Source organism: Bos indicus, chromosome 7 (genome assembly GCF_029378745.1).
Source record: "Bos indicus isolate NIAB-ARS_2022 breed Sahiwal x Tharparkar chromosome 7, NIAB-ARS_B.indTharparkar_mat_pri_1.0, whole genome shotgun sequence".
NCBI lineage: Eukaryota > Metazoa > Chordata > Mammalia > Artiodactyla > Bovidae > Bos > Bos indicus.
In genome coordinates, this window is record NC_091766.1 from 16,089,478 (window position 1) to 16,113,086 (window position 23,609).

Sequence of the window (23,609 nt, forward strand, 5' to 3'; positions counted from 1 at the left end):
CTAGTTTCACACTTACTGAGAGGATTGAATGAATTCACATATGAGTAGAACACATTCAAGTTTATGATCTGTGGCAGGGTTGGGGGGGATAAGTTGCTATCAACAGTAACATGCCAACTCTGAAATTAACGAGCTGATGAGCACAGACAGCCCTGCTGGGGCCCCTGTTGTGTGTTCGGTTGGTTTCCGATCACCTTCTACTATAGGATCAGAGCCTCAGGTTCTGTTAGCAATTACGAGCATCAGAGACCCAGTGGTCTCCACATCTCAGAATCACCCTGACAGCTGGTCTCAGATTAATTACAATCGCGTGTGTGATGTCGGTACGAGGTCCTTAGTCTGTGATCCTAAGATTCTCTGTGGCGGATATAAGCTGATCCTTACTATCTGCCCCCTCTCCCCACCAAGACAGAAAGGGTCTGGAGTGGGGGAGTTGCCGTTTTGTTGGTGTTTTACCCAAGGAGAAAATCCTATGCGATTTCCACACTGAACGGTCACAGTGGGGACCCACTTCCTGCCCTCCAGACCCACGGCTTCAGCCAATACAGTAAGAGAACCAGCTTGCCATTTCTAGAAGGATTCCCCCCCCTCCCTGCTCCAGGGTATAAAAACAGCACAGAGCAGCCGAGTCTCAGTGCCCAGAGCGTGACCATGGGGAACGGGCATTCCAAGAGCAGCGACAGGGAGGGCGCGCCCCGCAGCCGCCCTGAGCTCTCCTTCTATGGCTCTCTCCCCAGGAAGTGGAGCGAGAGCATCTTCCTGGACAACGAGCTGCTGACCTCCAAGATCCTTTCGGCGCTGCGGCCCCAGTCGGAGCAGGGCCTCCCGACGGGCCACCTGCGCTACCCCGCCCACTTCCTCAGCACCCACTCTGTCTTTGCCTCTGTTGCAGCATCCCTGAAGGAGCACCCGAGGGCCACCCTCCTGTCTGATGGCAGCCCACGCCCGACCAGGAATGTCGGCATGACGGTCTCGCAGAAGGGGGGTCCACAGCCAGCACCCAGCCCAGCGGGAACCGGGACAAGACTCGGGTGAGTGGGTTACCCCCTTTGCCACCAGGAGCTGGCGAAGGGAGGAAGCGGGTAGGTGGGGAGGCTTCCTCAGGGACCCCTCGGACAGCCTCTCCGGAAGGAGACCCTCGGCAGGACCACACCACCAAAAGGCAAGATTCCCATTAACACCTGCCTGGGAGATTCACTTCTCTTCCTTTTTCAAAAACAGTGTGTTCCGCACTGTTATATTTTAAATGGATAACCAACAAAGACCTACGCTATAGCACAGGGAGCTCTGCTCAGTGTCATGTGGCAACCTGGATAGGAGAGGGGTCTGGGGGAGAATGGATACATGTATATGTATGACTGAGTCCCTTCAGTGTTCACCTGAAACCATCATGACATTGTTAATCAGCTGTACCCCAATATAAAATAAAAAGTTCAAAAGGGAAGGGGAAAAAAAGGTGTGTTCTGGGGTCCCCAGCCACTTGGAGCCAGTTTGCCTCCCGCTCTTGAAGAACCCTTGGACAGGGCTCCTTTCCGTCCTGCAGACCAGGCAGGAAGCCTGCTGGGGTCGCTGCGGAGTCTGTATCGTATTATTTATGCTTTAGGCTGGTTTTCCTAGGGCTTCCAGGTGGTTCTCGAAGTGCTGCATTCAGCAGCGTTCAAGTAGAAAACCTCATGTTAAAAAAAAATGTCTCTGCATGAGTCGGTAGGACAAGAAGCTGATCTTCTTTTCCCCTAGAAAGGATTCTCCCTTTAATCTGGACTGGGAATGAAGCTGTGTCCACCCTGCTCTGGCTGGAAAGAATTCTGGGGATTCCAGAGGGCACCAGTGGCTAGGAAAGGAAGCATTTAATGAATACACCTGTAGAGTGTACTTGGGTGGCTTCCCTGATGCTCAGATGGTAGAGAATCTGCCTATAATGCAGGAGACTGGAGTTTGATCCCTGGATCGGGAAGATCCCCTGGAGAAGGGAATGGCAACCCACTTCAGCATTCTTGCCTGGAGAATCCCATGGACAGAAGAGCCTGGCAGCTACAGTCCAGGGGGTTTCAAAGAGTTAGACACGGCTGAGTGACTAACGCTTTAACTCACTTTTTCATAGAATGTACTTGAACATTAAATTAGTTTTGGTGGCAGATACAGAGAGCAAACTAATGTTGCCAGTGGGGAGAGGCAAGATAGGGGCAAGGACTTAAGAGGCACAAACTACTACGTACAGAATAGATGAGCTACAGGGATGTATTGTATAGCACAGGAGATATAGCCAATATTTTATAATAACTATAAACGGAATATAAAAGTTGAGTCAAAAAAATTCTGATTCACTATGTTATACACCCATAACTTACGTAATATTGTAGATCAACCATACTCCCTACCCTCCACCAAAAAAAAGTTAGTTTGATGGAAGAGCTCGTCATGTCACATTCACAGGTAGTCTCCTAATTTTCAAAAATGATCTGTGACAAGGACTTCCCTGGTGGTCCAGTGGTTAAGACTGGGCACTTCCATGGCGGGGGGTGCAGGTTCAGTCCTGGTCAGGGAACTAACATCCCACAAACCACGCAGCACAGCCAGAAAAAGAAAGGAAAAAAAAAGGTTTATGACAGAGTTAAGCCTTATATTGACATCCAGAAAGTTCTCAAATAGTATCTAATCAAATCAAGTAACAACCTGGTTTGCTCTTAATCAAATCAAGTAATAACCTGGTTTGCTCTTATAGACTGTGTGTGTGTGTGTATGAGTGTGTGTGTGTGTGTGTGTGCGCGCGCGCTTAATTCAAGTTCTTTAAAGTTGTTTTTATGTCTCTTTAGACCACTCACAGGAGAGATGGATGAAACTGATACACTGTTTCCGAAGCTCAAGCAGGTGGCCGATGACTCGCTTTTTCTTACATCTTCCAGCACTGAGCCCATCTTTATAGAAGGTACCATCACCGTGATCCTTCCCCGGGTGTCACGTAGGCTCCAGTCTCTGGGAGGCATCGAGACCCACGTGCAGGCATCCAGGGGACAAGGGCGGGGGGTAGCCCCTGAGCCAGCTAGGCCCCAGCCGCCGAGCAGCAGCCTCCTGTCCTTCCCTCAGACCCCTACACTGCCTCGCTGAGAGGCGAGGTCGAAGCGGACACCCACGAGTTCGAGGCTGAGTCCTGGAGCCTCTCTGTGGACCCCGAGTATGTGAAGAAACAGAAGAGGGAGGTGGTGAAAAGGCAGGACGTGCTTTATGGTAAGGAGGCCTGCGCGCCTTCTCTTTCTTCTTTTCTCGTTTTTTTTTTTTAATTGATTCCACTGGGGAGCCGGGGCTCCACTGTCGATCCTTCCTGAGACCACGTGGCACCCTACACTTGCTCCCCTCATCCCAGGGCAACTGGGCCTTCCGGGCCAGGGATGGGGCGGCCGGGCAAGACTTTCTGAGAATCAGTCCCCGGGGAGGGGAATGGCCCAATGCCCAGTCCTTAGTCATCCCCACCTTGCTGGTGACCCCGAGGGAGAAGACCACGCAGGCCCATCCCAGCCGTCCCCAGTCAGATGACCGCAAACAGGCCCAGACAGAGCCGCAATGGGGGCTCTGAAGGCGGGTCTGTCCATCTGAATGTGACCATAACACCGGCTCCCAGGTGGGCACCTCTTCCCAGTAACCATCAGAGAGCTAGCCGTGAGCAGCCACTCTCCTGAGACCGGATATCATGGTCACCATGGAAACCATAGCTCCCAGACACTGCCCAAACCTGGGCTGGTGCTCCCGGCAGGTCCCTCCAGGCCCCCCTCCCTGCAGCTCAGTGGTGACCACTCACCAGTGGACACTCAACTCCTTCCGCGTTTTACACACTCAGCTCCCTGCCAGGGCCAGAGCAAGTCGGGGTGTGGGCAAGGAGGAGAGCCCGGGCCAGCCAGGGGTCCTGCAGACAGGGCCGGTGGGGGCAGCAGTCCACCGCTTCCATCTGGACAGCGCTTCGCCTCGCTGTCTCCACAGCTGGACAAGCACAGAGTCCTTCCAGCCCCATGGCTGGCAGCCCTGGAACGGGCCGATGCTATTAAGCTTTCCCTTAAACTTTTTATTTTAAATTGGAGTATAACTGATTAACGGGCTTTTCTGATGGCTCAGTGGTTAAGAATCTGCCTGCCAAGCAGGAGACGTGGGTGTGATCCCTGGGTTGGAACGATCCCCTGGAGAAGGATATGGCTGACTACCCACTCCAGTATTCTTGCCTGGGAAATCCCATGGACAGAGGAGCAGAGCCTGGCAGGCTACAGTCCATGGGGTCACAAGAGAGACACAGCGTAGTGACTAAACAACAGCAATAGCCAGTGAACAACATGGTGATAGTTTCAGGTGGACAGCATCAGGAATCAGCCGTGCGCATACATGTATCCTCTTGACTTCTGTTTCGTCTCTGACAGCTTCAAGACCTTAAGTTAAACAACAGAAAAACTTCATCACAAAATCTAATCTTTATTTGCTTTTAACATGAATTAAAAATCCTCCCTTGAGCTTCACTTTTCCTATCAGTTACAGTCTGGGGCGAGTCTCTGACACAGCACCAGCGTGTGAGTTTCACATCCCAGGGAGGGATGTCCATCAGAACAGTCTTGTTTCAAGCAGCCTGAAAACGTCTTCAGTTGACATTAGACAGAAAACCCTCCTGTGAAGTTGAGGTCTCGGCATACATCCAGTCCTCCCTTTCCTGGTGTGTGTCCACCTCCTTAAGCTGGGCCCTGGGCAGTGCTGGGCCAGGGAGGACGGGAGGCCTGGCCCCTGGGAGGTCAGACGACTATGATGAGGGCTTCGAGGAAAGCTGAGAGGCCAGACTGGCCCATAGTGAGACGAGGGAGGGCCCAGCCGGGGTGTCGACCTGTGCCGCTAATTCCCACATCCCCGCCCCCTCAGAGCTGATGCAGACGGAGGCCCACCATGTGCGGACGCTCAAGATCATGCTCAAGGTCTACTCCCGGGCCCTGCGGGAGGAGCTGCAATTCAGCCCCAAGGCCGTCAGCCGCCTGTTCCCAGGCGCAGACGACCTGCTGGAGGTGCACAGCCACTTCCTGTGTCGGCTGAAGGAGCGCCGCCTGGAGTCGCTGGAGGAGGGCAGTGCCCACAACTACATCATCCGGAAGATCGGGGACCTCCTGCTTCAGCAGGTGGGTATGGCCAGACCCACCCCCACCCCACTTTGTCCTTCTGTGTTCTGAGAGCCCAGCCCCCGAGGACAGTGGTCCTGGCCTCTCACAGCTGCCCATCTGAGGCAGGGGAGCTCAGAAACAGAGGCCTGAACAGCAAACACGCTTGTTGAGACACCGTCCAGTGTACAGGCTGTGCTTTTGTTTGGCCAGTTGGTTAGCCAGTTTTTACTTTTTTTTTGGTCTTGACACCTGCGTGGTGTTTGAACCACTGCCATGGATGGCAGGGCCATGGACCCCAAACTGACTTTTGAATGGACTTCTGGGCCGAGCCGAGATTGACAGAGGGGACCCAGGACCCCTCATCTGCCCTTGAAGCACCCGGAGCATGCAAGTCACCTAACTAAGGAGAAGACGACCCTTTCATGAAAAGAAGACCCTTTTCACCTCTGATTTTTTTCTGACATTCTCTTGCTTAAATGTATTCTTCCTGGTCGGATTTCGGGGTGTTTTACAAGCACCTGTGACATGCAGAAGTTTTCTCCTTTGCCCTTTCGGTGCCCTGTTAATGAGACACCATGTGCCGAAGCATTTTGTTTGGGGCCAGCAAGCCAGACGAGAGTGAAACCCCAAGTCAGGTCAATCTGTGGTTTAGCAGACTCAGGCGAACGAGGTGAAGACGTTCCCCAGCAGTTTCCATGTTTCTCCTAGTAACAGGTCCACGCCTCTCCTCAGTTTTCAGGTGAAAACGGAGAGAGGATGAAAGAAAAATACAGCGTCTTTTGTAGCGGTCACAACGATGCTGTCAGTCACTACAAGTTGCTGCTGCAGCAAAACAAGAAATTTCAAAACTTGATCAAGGTAAAAAAAAATTATTTCTTTATATTAAAAACGTATTCTCTTTGCAGTAGGTGGGTTTTTTGGTTTGTTCATGGGGAGCGGTTTTGTTTTGTTTATTTTTGTTTTCCCCACAAAACTGTAGGCATTTGGAGAGGTTTATAAAGGACTTGTTACAAAACGGTGATTTTCCAGGTTCTACCTCATTTTTAACCACAGAGTCATTTAGAACAGGGCCATGAAAGGTCTGGAAAATCCCCGGGTGTAAAGCACAGCAGGCGTGGTTTTTGTTTCCACCACAGCAGGGTGGCCCCTGAGATGCCACTCAGTGGGTGACCACCGTCCTTCAGACTGTCGAGGGGACACGAGCGTCCCCTCCGGAGCCACCTCCCCTGCCTCAGATGTTCTAGCAGATACAAGGCCTGCAAGCCTTTGCCCCTTTCTGTCCTCCGGCCGTCTGCTCCCCGCTCGTCCCCATCAGCCCATGGAATGACCCACACCTGTCCTCTGCCTGACAGCATGTGGGTGCTCAGGGCCCAGGAGCCAAGACCCCTGCCTGCCGCGTCCTGGGAGGTGCTCCTGGGCCAAGGCCGTGGGGCGCTGTCAGCGTGTGCCCTGCAGCAGAAGCCCCAAAACAGCTCCATGCCTGCAGCCTGTGCCCCAAGTGACACCCAGTAAATAACGGGCTAGAGTGAAGGGCATAGAGTCATTAAATTTCACTCCATTGTCCCGGCAGCAGACCGATGGGACAGGGAGAGGGTCGTCTAGTGGTCTGAATTCATCTGGTGATGAGCACGGGGCCAGGCCGCCTGACGTCCTGAACCAGAAGCCCCTCGCAGGTGGGGGTTTCCCACGAGACAGAAGGAAACAGAGCCAAGTCTCAGGTCTCTGTCCCATCCCCTCCCATGCTCTTACAAACTGGCTCCTGGAACCTCCCTGGCAGTCCAGTGGTTAAGACTCCACGCTTCCGATGCAGGGGGTACAGGTTTGATCCTAGTCAGGGGAATTAAGATCCCACATGCCACCATGGCACAGTCAAAAATACAATGGTTCCTGGCCTTCCTAAAACACAAAGCAGAGCAGTGGGGACAGACAAGCAGAAGGAAGCACAGGAAGCTGCCCCAGCCCCCACCAAGAGGTGCTTCAGGGCTTTCCCTGCCGTCCGGTGGTTAGCACTTGCCACTTCACTGCTGTGGACCTGGATTCAATCCCTGATTGAGGAACTAAGATTCCGCAAGCTGCACAATTCAGCCAAAAAAAAGAAAGGATGGCTTCAGATGATCGCCTCTTTGGGCTCTTAGCCAGAAGCATGCACCAGCAGCCACCAGGGAGCTACTGCAGGGACCACAGGCCCAGCTGCATCAGAAGGCCTCAACAACCATCAGCAGTGTTAGGGTCTGCACGTGTGCACGTGTGTGTGTGGACAGCTCTCCGGTGATTCCCAAAATCCACACCAGCTAGTTTCTTCCTCATGGCTTTTGCAGAGCCCTGCATTTTACAGCAAGTGAGTCAACCTCAGGCTTCTTGGCCTTTCTGTATATAGCAGGCACTCCTTGCTTTCTTTTTTTAATTTTTTATTTAGTTAGTTATTTTTGGCTGTGCTGGGTCTTCATTGCTGCATGCGGGCTTTCTCTGGTGGCAAGCGGGAGCTACTCTTCATTGCAATGCATGGGCTTCTCACTGCAGTAGCTTCTTTTTGAGAAGCACAGGCTCTAGGGTGGATGGGCTTTAGTAGTCACAGCATGTGGGCTCAGTTGCTCCTTGGCATGTCGAATCTTCCCGGACCAGGGTTCAAATCGGTGTCCCCTGCATTGCAAGGTGGACTCTCAACCACCGGACCACCAGGGAAGCCCGGTCCCTGCTTTCAAGTGTCTGCTGAAGCAACAAAGAAAAGGTCCCCATGAACTGATAAAGGAAAGGGTCCCCAGCCCCCCGTGTCCCACCGTTAACGATTCGGCAGGAAACAGATGCCCATACGGCATGGCTTTGTCGTCTCCATTTCACAGAGAATCGGCAACTTCTCCATCGTGAGGCGGCTCGGCGTGCAGGAGTGTATCCTCCTGGTCACCCAACGCATCACCAAGTACCCTGTGCTGGTAGAGCGAATTATCCAGAATACAGAAGGTATGCCAGCCCTCCTGCCTTGCCTGTCCACGCTGGGTGGGGAGGAGGGTCTCAGTCTCCCCGCCCCCGTCCTAACAGTGGATTAGACAGTCTGCTCTGCAATCTGTCCTGGATTCAGCCAGGCTCAGCGATCATTAACTGAGCTCCCACCTTGTAGAATCTACCCTCCTGGGGGCTGGGATTTCCAACTTGAGAAACACAGGGTGTTTGGTCTCCCTTGCCTGCACCCCCCCTTCAGTTCCTGCAAAGTCTCAACTAGAGCAGTTGAACTAGTATTGAAGAGTCAGTGGAAGGGTGCAAGCTGTGTTCTGGCTAAGGACCTCCGTGTCACATGCCAGGTGCCATGGAGGGCAGAGAAGATGAGCATGTAGCCCAGCCCAGGGTTCTCAAAGGCCAGGGCAGTACTGACCACACCTCCCTGTTTTCTCCAGGGGATTTGGGCAGTGGGAGGATGCAGGAGTCCCGCTGCCCTTGGAGTGGGAGGAGCCAGCCCTTGGTGATGGTGGGGGACGGTGGTGGGAGTCTTTTTTGGAGAGCTGGAGGGCAGGGGGAGGCTGGTGACCCAGGGCTGTGCAGGGCCGTTTTAATTGCTTGACTTGCGCCTCAGCTTCTACATTCAACAAACGCTCTGTCTTGGTGTCAGCCAGGCGCTGGGCTGTTACCTTTACTTAGGAGAAGCGTTTATCTCTCGGGAGACTTGAGCTGGAAGGTGACTCTCGAGGCCGCTCTGAGCCATGGCCTCGGGAGACACCTCCTCGACCCCATAGCCTGCCTGCCTCCATCACGTGTGTGGATGCAGACCAAGGAAAGCGCTAACTCTGCCATGTGTGGTAGCTGGCTCCGAGGACCACAGAGACCTGACCCAGGCCCTGAACCTCATCAAAGACATCATCTCACAAGTGGACGCCAGGGTCAGTGAGTGCGAGAAGGGCCAGCGCCTCAGGGAGATCGCTGGGAAGATGGACCTCAAGTCCTCCAGCAAGCTCAAAAATGGGCTGACCTTCCGCAAGGAGGACATGCTGCAGAGGCAGCTCCACCTGGAGGGCACCCTGTGCTGGAAGACCACCTCTGGGCGCCTGAAAGGTAAAGCCCTGCGCCGGCCGCCTCTGCTGGGCTCCATCATGGCGTGGTCAGCGCCATCTTGGATCAGTGGCACCATCTTGGGTTGGTGAATGTCATCCTGGGTTGGTGGTACCATTTTAGAGTAGTAGGTGCCATCTTGCATTAGTGGCGCCATCTTGTATCAGTGGCACCACCTTGGAGTGGTGGGTGCCATCTTGGATCGGTGGCACCATCTTGGAGTGGTGGGTGCCATCTTGGATCGGTGGCACCATCTTGGAGTGGTGGGTGCCATCTTGGATCGGTGGCACCATCTTGGAGTGGTGGGTGCCATCTTGGATCGGTGGCACCATCTTGGAGTGGTGGGTGCCATCTTGGATCGGTGGCACCATCTTGGAGTGGTGGGTGCCATCTTGGATCGGTGGCACCATCTTGGAGTGGTGGGTGCCATCTTGGATCGGTGGCACCATCTTGGAGTGGTGGGTGCCATCTTGGAGTGGTGGCTGCCATCTTGGAGTGGTGGGTACCATCTTGGAGTGGTGGGTGCCATCTTGGATCAGTGACACCATCTTGGAGTAGTGGGTGCCATCTTGGATCGGTGGCACCATCTTGGAGTGGTTGGTGCCATCTTGGATCGGTGGCACCATCTTGGAGTGATGGGTGCCATCTTGGATCAGTGTTACCACCTCGGAGTGGTGGGTGTAATGTTCGAGTGGTGGACGCTATCTTGGATCAGTGGCACCATTTTGGAGTGGTGGGTACCAGCTGACACAGAGCCACCACTTCATGGCTAAAGGATGGTTATATAGCAAGTCGGGAGGAGTGGAGAATCAGAGCAGGAGCAAGCTGGAGGTGGCTGCAGGGGTGCCCTCTGTCTCCAGTGATGGAGGTGGTATGGTGCACACAGCAAGGGCCACCAGGTGAAGAGGGCGCAGCGAGTCACCGACTCCTGAGCAGAAACCCAGCATATCATGACTCCCTGACTCAGCAGAGCCCTCAGAGTTCTAAACAACAGTAACAGGCCCCAGTGGGGGTAGAGAATGCGACGTGGGTGTCACCCCTGCTGCTTGGGGCGAGCTCCAAGCCCTCCTTTCGAGATCTGCTGTGCCGTTCCAAACCAGAGCTCAGGGCTCATCCTTGAGTGTCCTGTCCGTTCCATGAGCCTCTGGAAACACCCATCGCCTGTCCTTTGGCCTCAGCATCTTTAAAGATCTCTGGGGAAGTGTCACAGGTGGCCAGATGACAGAAAGTGTCTGTTCTCCATGTGAGCAGGTGAGCAGCGAGAAGATACGGTTTACAACTGAGACCCACTGTGTGCCCAGCACCAAGGCAGGTGGCCGAGGCCCTACCCCGTGGGGCTCCAGCCGGTGGACAGAGAGAAGTAAACAGGAAAACAGTGAAAAGCTCAGTACGTGCTTCAGAGGAACCCCACAGGCTTCAGTGCAGGAGAATTCCATAAGGGGAGGGTATCTAACTGGGGTGGGGTATCCTGAGCAAGCTCCCTGAGGAGGCGGTGTTTTCATTTCCCACAGCGCTAGTGCTGCTGTTAGAAACACAGCTTAGGATTCGCACCCCTGTGTACCAGCTCTGCCTGGTGGTCACCTCACAATGTCTCCACAGGGACAGGGCTCCAAGCCTGCCACCACCAGGAAGCTCTGGCGCCTGGGGACGAGAGTATATCCGTGGCAGGAGGCAGGATGCAAGGGTCCAGGGGTTCGCTGTTAAATGTTGAAACCAGGAGAGGGGAGGGGAGGGGTCAAGTCGAAGCTGGGACACCCCCCGACACTGGGCTCCTGCAGAAGCATCATGGCACCGACTTAGCGCCACAGGGCCGAGGCCACCTGGGCTTCCGTCTGCCTGGCAGGATCCACACGGCCACGGGGACCCTGAAAGACATCTCCTTTCATGCTCTCCCTTTAGACGTCCTCGCAGTCCTGTTGACAGATGTGCTGCTGCTGCTCCAAGAAAAGGATCAGAAATACGTCTTTGCATCCGTGGTACGTGTCCTGTCCCTTTGCTACTCAAAACCTGCCCACATGGAGGCAGCTGAGGGGCAGGAGCAACCAGGGGGCTACCTCAGTGCTGGGGCAGGGGGGTGGCCTGAGAGCATGGTGGCTAGAGAAGCACACCCATATGTTACCCTGTCGTCCCAGGCCCTCCCAGGGCCAGAAGGTGCCAGCAAGGCAGGAGTAGACTTTGCCAAAACCAAGGTCCCGTGCAGTGGCTTGAGGGGGCCTCAGGGTCATGCCAAGGCTGCCCGGTCACCCCTGAGGATGCGGCTCAGGCAGCCGCCATCCTGTGAGCTGTGGCTGCGTTGGCCCCATGGCCCACTGGTCCTAGAACAGCCACATTGCAGGAGCTCCCCGCTGGGGAGGACTCGGAGTCAGTCTGGGGTCCATCCACCCCACCTGGCCCTCGTCTACCAGGGAGTTGGCCTCTTCCCCCTCTCACCTGGGTGACCCATGAATACCCACTACTGAGTCCCCCTGGAGAGGATGAGGGACTTTGTCACTCAACTCTGGAGTCTCATCCCTTTCCCAGAGACTTAAACTGGCTTCTCAAGAAGTTTCCAGAAGTAGGTTGCGCTGTCACGCCCATGACCCCAGCAAGCGTCATGCGTGCTGGGTGTTCACTCCCACGAGGGCGACACCATGTCTGCTGCTCCCCAAGTGCCCCACCTGGCCACCCTCTGTGTGTGCCTGGATCCTGATCATCACCTCTGCTCAGAAAGACCCCAGTCCTGTTGGGTCAGGGCCACCCCCCTCAGCCCTCACTTCAACTTAGTCACCCCTTTAACAACTCTGTCTCCATATACCATCATGTTTTCTGAGGTTAGGACCTCGGCATATGGATTTAGCTAGGGTCAGTGGCGGCTAGAGACCAGTTCAGCCCATAACAACCAGTTACAAGCGTGCCTTTTACTGGTCGGTCAGAGCACTGCCTCTTGGGGGATGCCCAGAGATTGGGAATACTGCTTGGCTCTGATTGTTTGGGACACAGGTTTGGGAGGAAGATGTGTTTGTTACCATAGACCACCAGCTGTTATATTGCTGAGTTTTGTACAGCATTCATGCATTAGCGATCATAAAACATCTTTTAAGCACATTGAACAGACACATGAAAAATGATGTGAGGATATCATCACCATAGTGCCTTTTTCCCCCTAGATGGAAAAACCTTTCTCCCTTGAATTGGAGGATAAGCGGGGTGCACGCCCCCACCCCCGTCCCCTTCCCCTCCAGCTCGCGGTTCCACAGCTGTGGGGCAGCAGCAGGTACAGGGTCACCCTCCCTGTTCCCCTCCCACCTGTGCAGGACTCCAAGCGCCCCGTCATCTCGCTGCAAAAGCTCATCGTGAGGGAGGTAGCCAACGAGGAGAAAGCCATGTTTCTGATCAGTGCCTCCCTGCATGGGCCCGAGATGTACGAGATCTATACCAGCTCGAAGGAAGACAGGAACACCTGGATGGCCCACATCCGGAGGGCCGTGGAGAGGTGAGGGGCCCGGCAGGCCTTCCCACCCCCCATGGCTGCACCCTCGGCTCTGTTGTTGTTGCTCAGTCACTCAGTCCTGTACGACTCTTTGCAACCCCCTGGACTGCAGCCCACCAGGCTCCTCTGTCTGTGGGATTTCCCAGGCAAGAATACTGGAGTGGGTTGCCATTTCCTTCTCCAGGGCATCGTCCCGACCCAGGGATCGAACCCCCGTCTCCTGCATTGGCAGGCGGGTTCTTTACCACTGAGCCACCAGGGAAGCCCTTGGCTTCGGCAGCTGGCAAGTTGGCAGATGCCTAGAAGTGCCCGTGAGGTGCTGGGCTCGCAGGCAGGCGGGAGACCCCTGTGCTTTTCCCCTCCCTCTCCTTCCACCTCGGTGCTCTGCCCCTCCCCTCATCTGAGGGCAGACAGACAGCCCCATTGGGCTCCTTCCGACATGACTAACTGCATGTCTCTGGGACAGGGATGCAGGGTTGGCAGCTCTAATCTTCTGTATTGGTGGGCTGTCTCCCTCCCACAAAGGGGGCTGTTCTTCCCCCTCCAGCCACAGACCCCAGCCCTGTGGCTCCGTGTGATGCCTGGCTTATGGTCCTCAGATGGGGCCGGGGGTCTGGCCCCCATGCCCAGCCTGCTGCCTCTCTTTATACCCAGGAGCTTCCCTTAGTCTGCTCAGCCTGCCCTCAGTGCTCAGCTTCAGCTCTGCTGGGCTGGCAGCCTCCCATGCCTGGGAGGCCCCAGGGAATGAATTGCCCCAAATAGTGTCCAGGTATTTAAAACGTGTGGCCGATGGTTTCCCAACACTTGGAGACTGGATGCACGCTGATGGCTGTGTCTCCCCCTCAAGGTTGGCCACTAACAAGCTACATCTCTCAGCACATCAGAGATGCTTTTTGCAGTGGCTTCTCCAGGTGGACCTCTGCCAGCTCAGAGGCAGCCAGTCCCTGGAGTGCACTCACCCATCCGTCCCCTCTCCCTACAGCTGCCCAGACGAAGAGGAAGGGCCCTTCAGCGAGGCCGAAGAGGAAAAGAAGGTGGTCGAGACGCGTGCTGTGAGGCTGAGGGACTTCCAAGGTGAGAGGGGAGGGAATCAGTCCGACCTCCACACCCATGACCCAGCCCTCACCTGGTGACACGGCCCCGGGAGCCCTCCTGGGCCCAGTGGTGGCCCTTCCCTTCTGTCCCATGAGGGCTGGCCATGGAGCAGATCACTGCCCACACATCCAGGGCTTGAACTGTGGGATGGCCCTTGCCCTGGGGTAGTGATCTTCCAGGAAGCGTATAGGAAAGGGATTGGGGGGCTCTAGGGTTCCTCCTGGGGTCTTCGCTCAGGAAGGGACTCGACGTGGTATCCCACGTCAAGTGCGTCAGACCCTCCAGGTCCCTGTGAGAGCTGGGACCCCCACGGCCTCCTCCTAAAGTTGAGTGGATTCAGGCCATCCTGGTTTTGCAACCAGCCACACTGACTTCCTCTTCCATCTGGATATTTTTTTAGCTACATTATCGAACTGTATTCCACATACCACACAGGTCACCCATTCACAACATGCCATGCAGTGGCTTTAGTCTATATCAAAAGGTGGTGCAACCGTCCCGACGGTTTCAGGCTGTTTTCATCACCCCAAAAAGAAACCCCATCCCCGTTAGCCATCACTCCCGCTCTTTCTCCACCCCTAGACCCTGGGAACCTCTGTCCTACTGTCTGGGAATTTAGCTATTCCACACATCTCTTATCAATGGGGACATTTGTCCCTTTGTGACGGGTCTGTCTCACTGCATGATGTTTTCAAGGTTCATCCGTGCAACAGGCTCTTTTCTTTTTTAAAGCTGAATAATATTCCATCTTATCATTGGACCACATCACGCTTATTTTCCTCCCCAGTTTTCACAGCTTCCTGTGCAGTTTCAGCGAGGTCATTGCCAAAAATAAGTCCAAGTACTTTGTGATCTCAGTCAATTCCCCTCTTCTCCCGTTCTTATCGTAATCTTTATATTCAACTTAGATAACATGGAAGCAGTAAGCACCTAAAATTAGGTAGTGTGTATTTTATTTCTCTGTGTGAGGAGAGGTGCACGTTGGAGGGTATTCAGGAATAAAATTATTCAAAGGAAAGGGGAAATCCCCTTGACCCCAAAAGTATCATGCTAACATACTGCTCATTTCACCCCCTCCTCACTCTTGTATTCCTGCCGAAGGGTAATTAATAAAGTACAGGCCTTGCCCAGACACATCTCCACAAACACCTCAGAGTCATCCAGGAATGTCTCGTTGTCACCCATTCCTGACGAGTTGTGGTGAATTAGAAATCGGTATCTTCTTCACTGAACTCTTCTTTCCCATCTTGGACCGAAAGCCAATCTCATCCTTCACATTGGAAGGTCAGGGACCCTCCCATCAAAGCTAGGATCGAGACAGGGCCCCCCCCCCCTACCATCACCACCATTAGTATCTCCACCCTGGACTTTCCAGCCAGGGTAATAATGGGAAGACTCTGAAGTAAGACATCACAGTTGCGGAAATTCCCTTGTGATCCAGTGGTTAGGACTCCACACTTTCACTGCCAAAGGCACAGGTTCAATCCCTGGTCGGAGAACTAAGCTTCCACAAGCCATTCTGCACAGCCAAAAAGAAAATGGAAAAAAAAATCACAATTGGAAGGGAGGTGGCAGAATTATTTTTTGCAGGTGACAGGATTATCTGCCTAGGAAATCTGATAGAATCAACTGGAAAACTATTGGAAATGTTAAGAGAACTAAATAATTTAGCTAAATAGGATGTGTGTGTATATATATATATACACACACTAGCAGTCATGTGAGAAAGTCTAGTAAAATAAGTCATAGTCACAGCAGCAAAAAAGCTATAGGGACTTCCCTGGTGGTTCAGTGGTTAAGACTCCACACTTCCATTGCAGGGGACTCGGGTTGATATCCTTGGTCAGGGAACTAAGATCCCACATGCTGTGAAATGTGGCCAGAAATAAAAATTTAAAAAGTATAAAACCCAGAGACTTGTAAGAAGGCTTTCAAGATTAGAAAACTAAGTCTTTAAAGGCTCTCGGTTTGTCCCAAACTAATAAATTTAGTCTGCTATGGCCCTGCCCCACACTCCCACCATATTTGATCTTTTTATAATTGAGGGAAGCAAGCAGGAGGCAGGGCCACACCCTTGCCTGCCTCTCGGGAATTCTGGATGAAGGGAGTGGTCCAGGACAGGATGAGGGTCAGTGGGAACGCCGGAGGCCCTCCTGGCCCAGCGAGGCATCATGACAGCCGGTTCCTGGGGGAAACCACCCCAGAGGAGGCTTACCACCACCTCACGGCCACCTTGCAGAGCGACTGAACAGGAAAGACCAGCAGATTGCACAGAGCCTGAGCGAGAAGCAGCAGATCTACCTGGAGATGGCCGAGATGAGCGGGCTCGAGGACCTCGCCCTGTCTCGGCTTCTCTTCCGGGGAGGGGACCCCCCTGAGAACCTGCAGGGCGAGCTGATTCTCAAGTCAGCCATGAGTGAGAGTGAGTAGCCACCAGCCCACCCCTGCAGCCCAGCCCCATCGTTCCTGGGGCCTCCCAGGGGACCCCAGGCCGGGCACACAGCCCTGTGTAGCCTACCAGCCACCCCATCCCCGTGTGCTTCTGCCCGCTCCTGTTAGAGCTGGAAGGTCCCTGGACCAGTTGGGTGCCAGCCCCTCGATGCAGACTCCAAGCACCATCTCACATTCACTCAATAAACATTCCCAGTGCCTGCCGAGCTCCAGGCCCCATGCTGGGCAGGGGGGATCTCAAATTGACTGAGATGGTTCCTCTTTCTGATAAGTGGATCACTGATGCTCTCCCCAGAAAAAGACACACATACAAGTTTGATGGGTCATTTTAGGGGTTCCTGGTCCCCGTAGCTGAGGGGTGCTGGCCGATAAGCGGCCTGCTTCCCAGAGCCATCAGGGTCCTTGTGGAGCCCCTAGCATCTTCCACATGGCTGCTGAGTCCTGTGCCAGGCCAGGGGCTTTGCTGGGCAGGATGGCCAGTGCTTATCCAATCTGACAGCACAGCCAGGGCTGCTCTTCCATCAACCGGCAAGACAGACAGGGTCCTGCCCTCCAGAACTTTCCATCAGAGTGAAGAGAAAAGGCGGGAAGGGTCCCATGTGGACTCAGTCTTGCTCTCTCCAGGGAGCCAAGCCACCGTCTCCGATGTCTGTAGTCACCACTGTTCCTGGGCCCTGAAACTCCCTCGTGTCTGGTGCCTCAGCCTAGAACATTCTCCCCACCCCCTCACCTGGCCAAAGTTTGTGTCCTCAAGCACCTTGTGTGACCACCCCTGCCCCCTCCCCTCGAGGCCACCTCCTGTGTCTCCTGCCCATCTGTGTGACCATCAGCACACAGGTAGTGGCCATGCTGAGTTCCCTCCCAGGCCCAGGGCCCCCCACCTCCCACCCCATGGTCCCCTGAGATCCCACCTCTCCTGTAGATTGGCATGTCCTAGGCGCAGCACCTGTGCAGGGGGTGCCCAGGATAGTGGGTAACCGACACCCTTTGAGGCCTCTGCCTGGGTCCCTGAATTTGGCTCTGAATGCCCAGGGTGGAGCCAGAGGGTGACTCAGCTCCCCTCCATCCCCTTCCTTCCACAGTCGAAGACATCCAGAGTTTCATCTGCAGGCGGCTGGGCAACGCCTACTGCCAGGCAGAAGACGGGGGCAGCGCAGGCAGCCCAGGCAAGGGTAAATGGTGCTGCCACCTGCTGGGGACCCCGGAGCTCGGCAACCATGGGAGGGCGTGCCTTTCCACGGCATCTGGGCATTTGCTCTTCAGCATCTCTCTGCTGCTTCCCTCGACCTTCTGTAAACACCAGGGTCAGGTTTCTGGAACTTCCCGGGTTTTGTCAGTCATGTTCTGACAGCAGCACCCAAGCCAGTTTCTGCGGCCCAGGTTCCCTACCCAGCCAGGGGATGAGGTGGGGCGGGGAGCAGGGCAGGTGGGACCCGAGGCATCTCACGCGCCTGGCTTGGGGTTTCAGATGGCAGTCTTCAGAAGAACATGTGCAGCAGTGACCTCAGCCCCCGAGACTGGCAGGGCCTGGTGAGCAGCCTGGACTCGAGGCCTGGAGACACCCAGGGGGCCCCCGAGGAAGCCTCAAAGGTGGTACGTTGCCTCCTTGGGATGTGCCTGAGCTCAGTACAGAGTCAGCCCATATCCCTATAATTATCCTCTGAGGCCGAACAGCCTGTGTTTGGTTTGTCTGGTTTTTCCCTCTTGGGGCAAATAGCAGCCAGTGCTACCCCACTCGGCAGTGACTAATCGTTAATGTGCAAAAGGACATGCGGGTTCCTCCTGCAGTCCCAAGGAAGGGCGGGGTGGGAGGCGCACAGGAAGGAGGCAGGGGAGGGGACCCGCTCAGGGCAGTGGCCTCATCAGTAGGTGAGAGGTACTAGGCGGGGACCACCAGCTGGCAGTCTACACAGGTGTCCACCTTCCACGGATGTGACGTCACTGGCTGTTCCTCTCTTTGGCTCCTAAGGCCCACCCTTGCCAAGCACTGGGCTCAGAGTCCCAGCTCTGGGCTTCTCAGAGCCTCGCACATGGGCCCACACCCCTGCACCCTCCTACCTCCCAGGAACCACCCTTCGCCCTTAATTCTCCAGACACCAAGGCTGGCACAAGTCAGATGAGCAGAGGGGGGGCCGGTCCCATGCTAAGGGGATGTCTCATCAATAGTAAGTGGGTCCCACTCAAGTCAGATTGGCCTGTAAAGGCTCTATGTGTTGATGCTGTCTCCCCAGGCAGAGTCACCAGGTGCAGACCCCGGCCCCCACCCACCTGCAGTCCTGGAGTTGGAGGTAAGTGAAGGTTTGTGTGTCCACGTCCCCACACCTACTCCCTGGGACCCAGCGGGGCTTCCTGCAGCGCCCAGTGGCCCTGTCCCTCTCTCCACAGCTCGTCCAGCGGATCCAGACGCTGTCCCAGCTGCTCCTCAGCCTCCAGGTACGGGGCCTTTGGGGAGCGCAGCGGGCCACATGTGCCCTCCTCCTTCAGGTTAAGGCTGGGGGCTGGAGGATGGCCTGGCTCTTCCTAAAGCCGGCCCTCCCCTCCCCTCCCCCAGGTGGTCATCGCCCAGCAGGACAGCTACGTGGAAATTCAGAAAGCAGCCATCCAGGAGCGCGAGAAGCAGTTCCGGCTGCAGTCAACACGCGGGAACCTGCTGCTGGAACAGGAGCGGCAGCGCAACTTTGAGAAGCAGCGAGAGGAGCTGGCAGGCGTGCAGAAGCTGCAGGGCCAGCTGCGGCTGGAGCAGCAACGCTGGGAGCGCGAGCGGGAGCAGCAGCGCCGGGAGCTGGACCAGGCCTCGGCGCGGCTGCAGCAGCGTGAGAGTGAGTTGCTGCGGCTGCAGGAGCGGCTGAACCAGGAGCGCGAGGAGCTGGAGCGCCAGCGCCAGGCCTACCAGCATGACCTGGAGCGGCTGCGCGAGGCCCAGCGCGCCGTGGAGCGGGAGCGCGAGCGCCTAGAGGTGCTGCGCCGGCTCAAGAAGCAGAACACAGCGCCCGGGGCGCTGCCGCCGGAGGCACTGGCGGAGGTGAGCACCGGCCTAATGGTGCCTGTGCCTGAGAGCCTGAGTGTGCACATGCGTGGGTGGGTACGTGCCTGTGTTTTCGGGACAAGGGAGGAATGTTGACTCCATCAGGCCTACACCAGACTCTATGCCCAGATGGGACCCTCCGAACTAAGAGGCTTCGGTTAAGCCATGCCGGGCCCGGGAGGTGGGCAGGCACGCCAGCTCCATCCAACCTCCAAAACCCCACCTCCACCCTGGAGCCTGCAAAGTGTGGGGGCTGGTGCATGGCACCGTGCTGATCCGCAGGGCGCTGCCCCTCCTCAGTACCCCAAGAAGGGCTTCCAGCAGGAACAGCGTTGGGACGTGTCTTCTGTGGCTTTTTCAGACCCAGCCTCTAAGCCACACTCCCAGCTTCAATGGGAATGGGCTGGATGGATCCATGACCCTGACCAAAGCACCAGGGCCCCGACCCACCTCGCTGGTGTCCAGTGCGGGGTCCGAGTACGCCGAGCGCCCCGAGGTGGCCCGCAGGGACAGCGCCCCGGCCAAGAGCGAAGTGCCCATCCAGCTGCTGAGTGCCACCAACCAGATCCAGAGGCAGGCAGCTGTGCAGCAGCAGATTCCCACCAAGTTGGCAGCCTCCACCAAGGGCGGAAAGGACAAGGGAGGCAAGAACCGGGGCTCCCAGCGCTGGGACAGCTCGGGTGAGTTGGGACTTCCTGGCACCCCCCTTCCCTCCCCTCACCTGGTGCCCTCCTGGCTCCTCACCTCTGGACCAGACACCGGCAGGAAACCCCAGCTGGTGATGGAGCTGAGGCCTGCGCCACACACACACAACCACCTACCCACCCCCAGAGACTTCAGAACTCAGTTCCTGTTCCCACCTTGGCCCTCAAAACTGGGATCAGACACAAGGGAGCACCTTGGTGATTCAGAAACGGGCCTCGGAAACCCCCGTGCAGAGGGGGAAAGTGTGCCAGTGACTGACACTGCTTACTCCCCACTGAGTCCTCGCCCCAGAGCCAGTGTTCCCCAGTAAGAAGGCCCTGGGGCCCTCCTGGGGAACAGGGCCCTGGTCCCAGGACCCCAGGCTGCAGCATCACAGAGCCTCTTGTCTGAAGATTGAACGAGTCCAGGGGCCCCCCTCGTTCGCCAGGGGTGTCTGCTCTGGGTTTTGTCAGTGAATTCGGGGCCTGTTGTCTGAGCGGCGTCCCTCCCTGGGAACCGGCACTGGAGAAAGTGTGGGCGAGGAGTGGGGCGAGGTCCAGGTGCTCTGGCACTGGCAGCGAGACTGCAGACCCCAGTATCTTCCACCCTCTTTCAGCCTCATTTGACCTGAGGCAGCCGCTGCTTCTCAACAAGCTCATGGGCAAAGAAGAGAACACCTCTCGGAACCGCCGCTCGCTGAGTCCCGTCCTGCCCAGCTCCACGCCCCACCAAGGTGAGCGAGCCAGCCCAGCCCCCTACCCCCTGGCACCCACAGTGCCTGGCTGATGCGGACACCCACCACCCCGTCTCTCTTCCAGACCCCAGCCTTCCAGCCCCGACCCCGGGCCCAGCCGATGTCCCCACCGAGTCCCTCCCCCTCAAGACCTGGGGGCCATCCTTTCCACCCGGGGCCCCGTCCTCCACACCAGTCAACAAGGAAGAAACCGGCAAGGAAGACGTCATCTTCTTCTAGGGGGCATGGCTCGGGGTGCAGACCCCTCCCTGCACCGCCCACTCTTGATGCTCTGTGGCCCCACCCCACCCCCAGCCCACCCTCTCCCCTTCCCACACAGGCCTCCTCTGACATCTGCCAGGACGGGGCAGGCAGAGCTGGCCTGCTGTCTTGAGGCTGCTCGCTCTGAAGGATTAGCAGTGGTGCCTGGGCAACTTTGTAAACCTTTTTGTTAACGTGAAAAGGAAAGTTTGTAATGGAAGGCTGAAGCAAAGCTAACCCACTGGAGCTGCCATCTGCCATCATAGCACCCCATTCCAGCAGAGGAGAGTCCCACTCTGGGCTATCTTTCCAAGGTAGTGACCAGAGCCACCAGGAGACCCTGCAGCAAGCCACAATGGCACCAGAAGGGGCCTGATGGGGTTGGCTCTGTCCACAGAATCAGGCCGAAATGACTTCTAAAGCAGAGACACGAGTGGGTTTGTGGTGAACTTCTAGGCCAGGATGCGACCCCACCCAGGGGTGGCACACAGTTCACCCAGGACAGAGGGCCACAGGGCAGGCAGGGTGGCTGAAGGGGTTGGCCCATGGCATGCAGGTATGTCCTGCAGGTTCGGAATTTCATCCTGAAAGGGGCTGACCGGGAGGGGACAGACCACCGCTCATTTTAATCTGGTGGAGGTTTTTAAAACCCACTCTTGTCGAAGTTGGTGCTTTCCCAAAGCGCCTCCCAGACTCAATGCCTGGGAAGCCAAACCCAGGGCTTCCACCAGGGCTGGCGCATGCCTGAGGGTCCCAGCCCTGGATGGAGAGTCCTCCTTCCCCATGAGGTGGCCCCCAGCTGGCATCTCCAGTGGATGGGCAGATACTGAGGTGACACAGAGCAGTGGGAGCAGAACTTGGAAGGGACCAGTGTGGCCTGGGCAGTCACTGTTGGCAGCGAGTGCACAGATAGCCGCCTCACAGGCACCTCACGTCCAGTGAGCTGTCGCAGGTTGTCATCAGTCCCCGAGAGGAGGGCGAGGACCACTGGTCCAGCCTCGTGGTGCAGCCGCAGTTGTTGGGGTGGTGTCGCGCGTGACAGTGGGCACACCCACATTCCAGCTCTGACCAAGTGCAGGCTCGGGGCCAGGGAGCATTCCAGCCTTTTCCTGCACCCCAGACGCCCCTGCAGAACCCAGTATCCCGCCAAGCATTGGTGGGAAGGCAGGGTCTGGGGTGGAGCAGGAGCTTGGGCACCATGGCCCACAGTGACAAGGAACTGACCGCAGTCCTGGAGTGCTCCAGAGGAGCAGCGGCCCCTCCCCGGGACACGTCCGGCCACCCACGCCACGTCTGTAACCACTGTGTTTGGTCCTGAGACGCATCGGAGCACTTTAGAAAAGCTGACTTTACATTCCTGTCCTGTCGTGAAGAGGACATTCCTGGGCCCCGTGCCCCCACCCACAGGATCCTCTCACCCACCCAGGGGATTCCTGCAGGGATAAGTTCAACGCCACGTGGTGGGAATCGGCCACAGAGGCTTCCAGGTGGTGCCTGCAGCGGGGCAGCACCATGGGCCCGTCCCACCAGGACCCCGAGGCCACTCCCAGGTACAGCCCAGTCTCGTTTGTAAAGTTAGGAGTTGAGCAAACATTCCTACTTCGGTGGGGTCTGTGCACATCTTCGTTAATTGTGACCATGACCTTAGTCAACCCAACGATCATTTTTTACGATGATAGCAGCATCTCCTCACTGGGGGTTATGTCTGAACTGCTCTAGAACTTAAGACCTGACTCTTGCAATAAACGTGTCTAGGGGGAGCGGACCAGAGTCACTTTCTTTGGGGTTTTGTTCTAGGACAACCTGCCCAAACTTCAGTGCTGCAGTCTGCGTGGCGGGGGGCAGCAGCACTCAGACCCTCTGTTTTGCTAGGACCCTGGGGAGCCCTGGACACCAGGCCCAAGGCCTGCTTGATGACCAGACTGTGATTCTCCACTTCTCCTGGCGGGGAGTGTAGGGAGGCAGGGACATGTCCCAGGCCAGTAACAGCCCTCACCCCCAGTCCCACTTGGCATCAGCTCCGACGAGTGACGGGATAGACCGCACAGACAACCCAGGCCAGGCAGCCTGCTCTGGATTCCACCTGGACAGTCAAGGCTGGAGGCAGTGGCAGTGCTGAGGTGGCCCCCCAGCGCATGGGTCCCCACCCATTTAGGCTGCCCCCCGCACCATGGTCCTGGGATGTCAGCCTCCTCGACGAGGGGGGACCCTACTGGCTTCTGGACCTGTCAATCTCCCTCCTCAAAGGAGCCTAATTTGCCATACACATGCTCCCCCACATCCCATGAAAAAGCTGTCTATGCCCCTGGGGCTTGGTCCCCTGGAATCATCATCTTGTTTGACCCCAACCTCTAACTGACCTGCCAGCCCAGGGAAGGGCACCGGGCAGGGGGCACAGCCACATGACTGGCAGTGCCAGCAGCTGTATCCCAGCCCTGCTGCCCAGGCCCTCGGGGATGCCAGCCCCTGGGGTACCTGTGACCTGCCGCATCACACACACAGGTGTTCACGTGGTTCCCTGGCAAGCACGCTGCCTTGCAGGTGTTAACTCAGAGTCTTCAGACAGGCAGGTGCCACTCTGACCCCCACCCTAATCTCACAGGTCCTCTGGGTGCCTGGAAGGCAGAGGGAAGGGGGAGAGTGACCTGGCCCAGCCTCCTAACCCAGAGGGAGCACCCCAGATGGACGGGGCAGGGGCTCAGCTGGAGGCCAGGTGGGGTCCTTGTGTCCTGT

At 56.4% G+C, this 23,609-nt stretch overlaps 1 protein-coding gene across 7 annotated transcripts in view; it reads left to right on the forward strand.

Annotated features, from left to right (window-relative positions):
* The window catches only part of ARHGEF18 (Rho/Rac guanine nucleotide exchange factor 18), a 100,163-nt gene extending 77,527 nt beyond the window's left edge, over positions 1–22,636 (forward strand). For 6 of the 7 annotated variants that reach the window (XM_019964221.2, XM_019964223.2, XM_070792019.1 and 3 more), the window contains 19 exons: positions 893–1,031; positions 2,814–2,926; positions 3,085–3,225; positions 4,888–5,138; positions 5,853–5,978; positions 7,961–8,078; positions 8,913–9,161; positions 11,058–11,134; positions 12,452–12,630; positions 13,610–13,701; positions 15,962–16,144; positions 17,256–17,345; positions 17,642–17,766; positions 18,405–18,461; positions 18,559–18,606; positions 18,725–19,195; positions 19,560–19,878; positions 20,499–20,615; positions 20,701–22,636. In XM_019964221.2, the coding sequence (XP_019819780.2) occupies positions 893–1,031; positions 2,814–2,926; positions 3,085–3,225; positions 4,888–5,138; positions 5,853–5,978; positions 7,961–8,078; positions 8,913–9,161; positions 11,058–11,134; positions 12,452–12,630; positions 13,610–13,701; positions 15,962–16,144; positions 17,256–17,345; positions 17,642–17,766; positions 18,405–18,461; positions 18,559–18,606; positions 18,725–19,195; positions 19,560–19,878; positions 20,499–20,615; positions 20,701–20,855 (3,050 nt within the window). In that variant the 3' untranslated portion in view covers positions 20,856–22,636. The remainder of the gene's footprint in view (positions 1–892; positions 1,032–2,813; positions 2,927–3,084; positions 3,226–4,887; positions 5,139–5,852; positions 5,979–7,960; positions 8,079–8,912; positions 9,162–11,057; positions 11,135–12,451; positions 12,631–13,609; positions 13,702–15,961; positions 16,145–17,255; positions 17,346–17,641; positions 17,767–18,404; positions 18,462–18,558; positions 18,607–18,724; positions 19,196–19,559; positions 19,879–20,498; positions 20,616–20,700) is intronic. The other variant, XM_070792020.1, reaches the window with a different exon arrangement.
* The last annotated feature ends 973 nt before the right edge of the window (positions 22,637–23,609 follow it).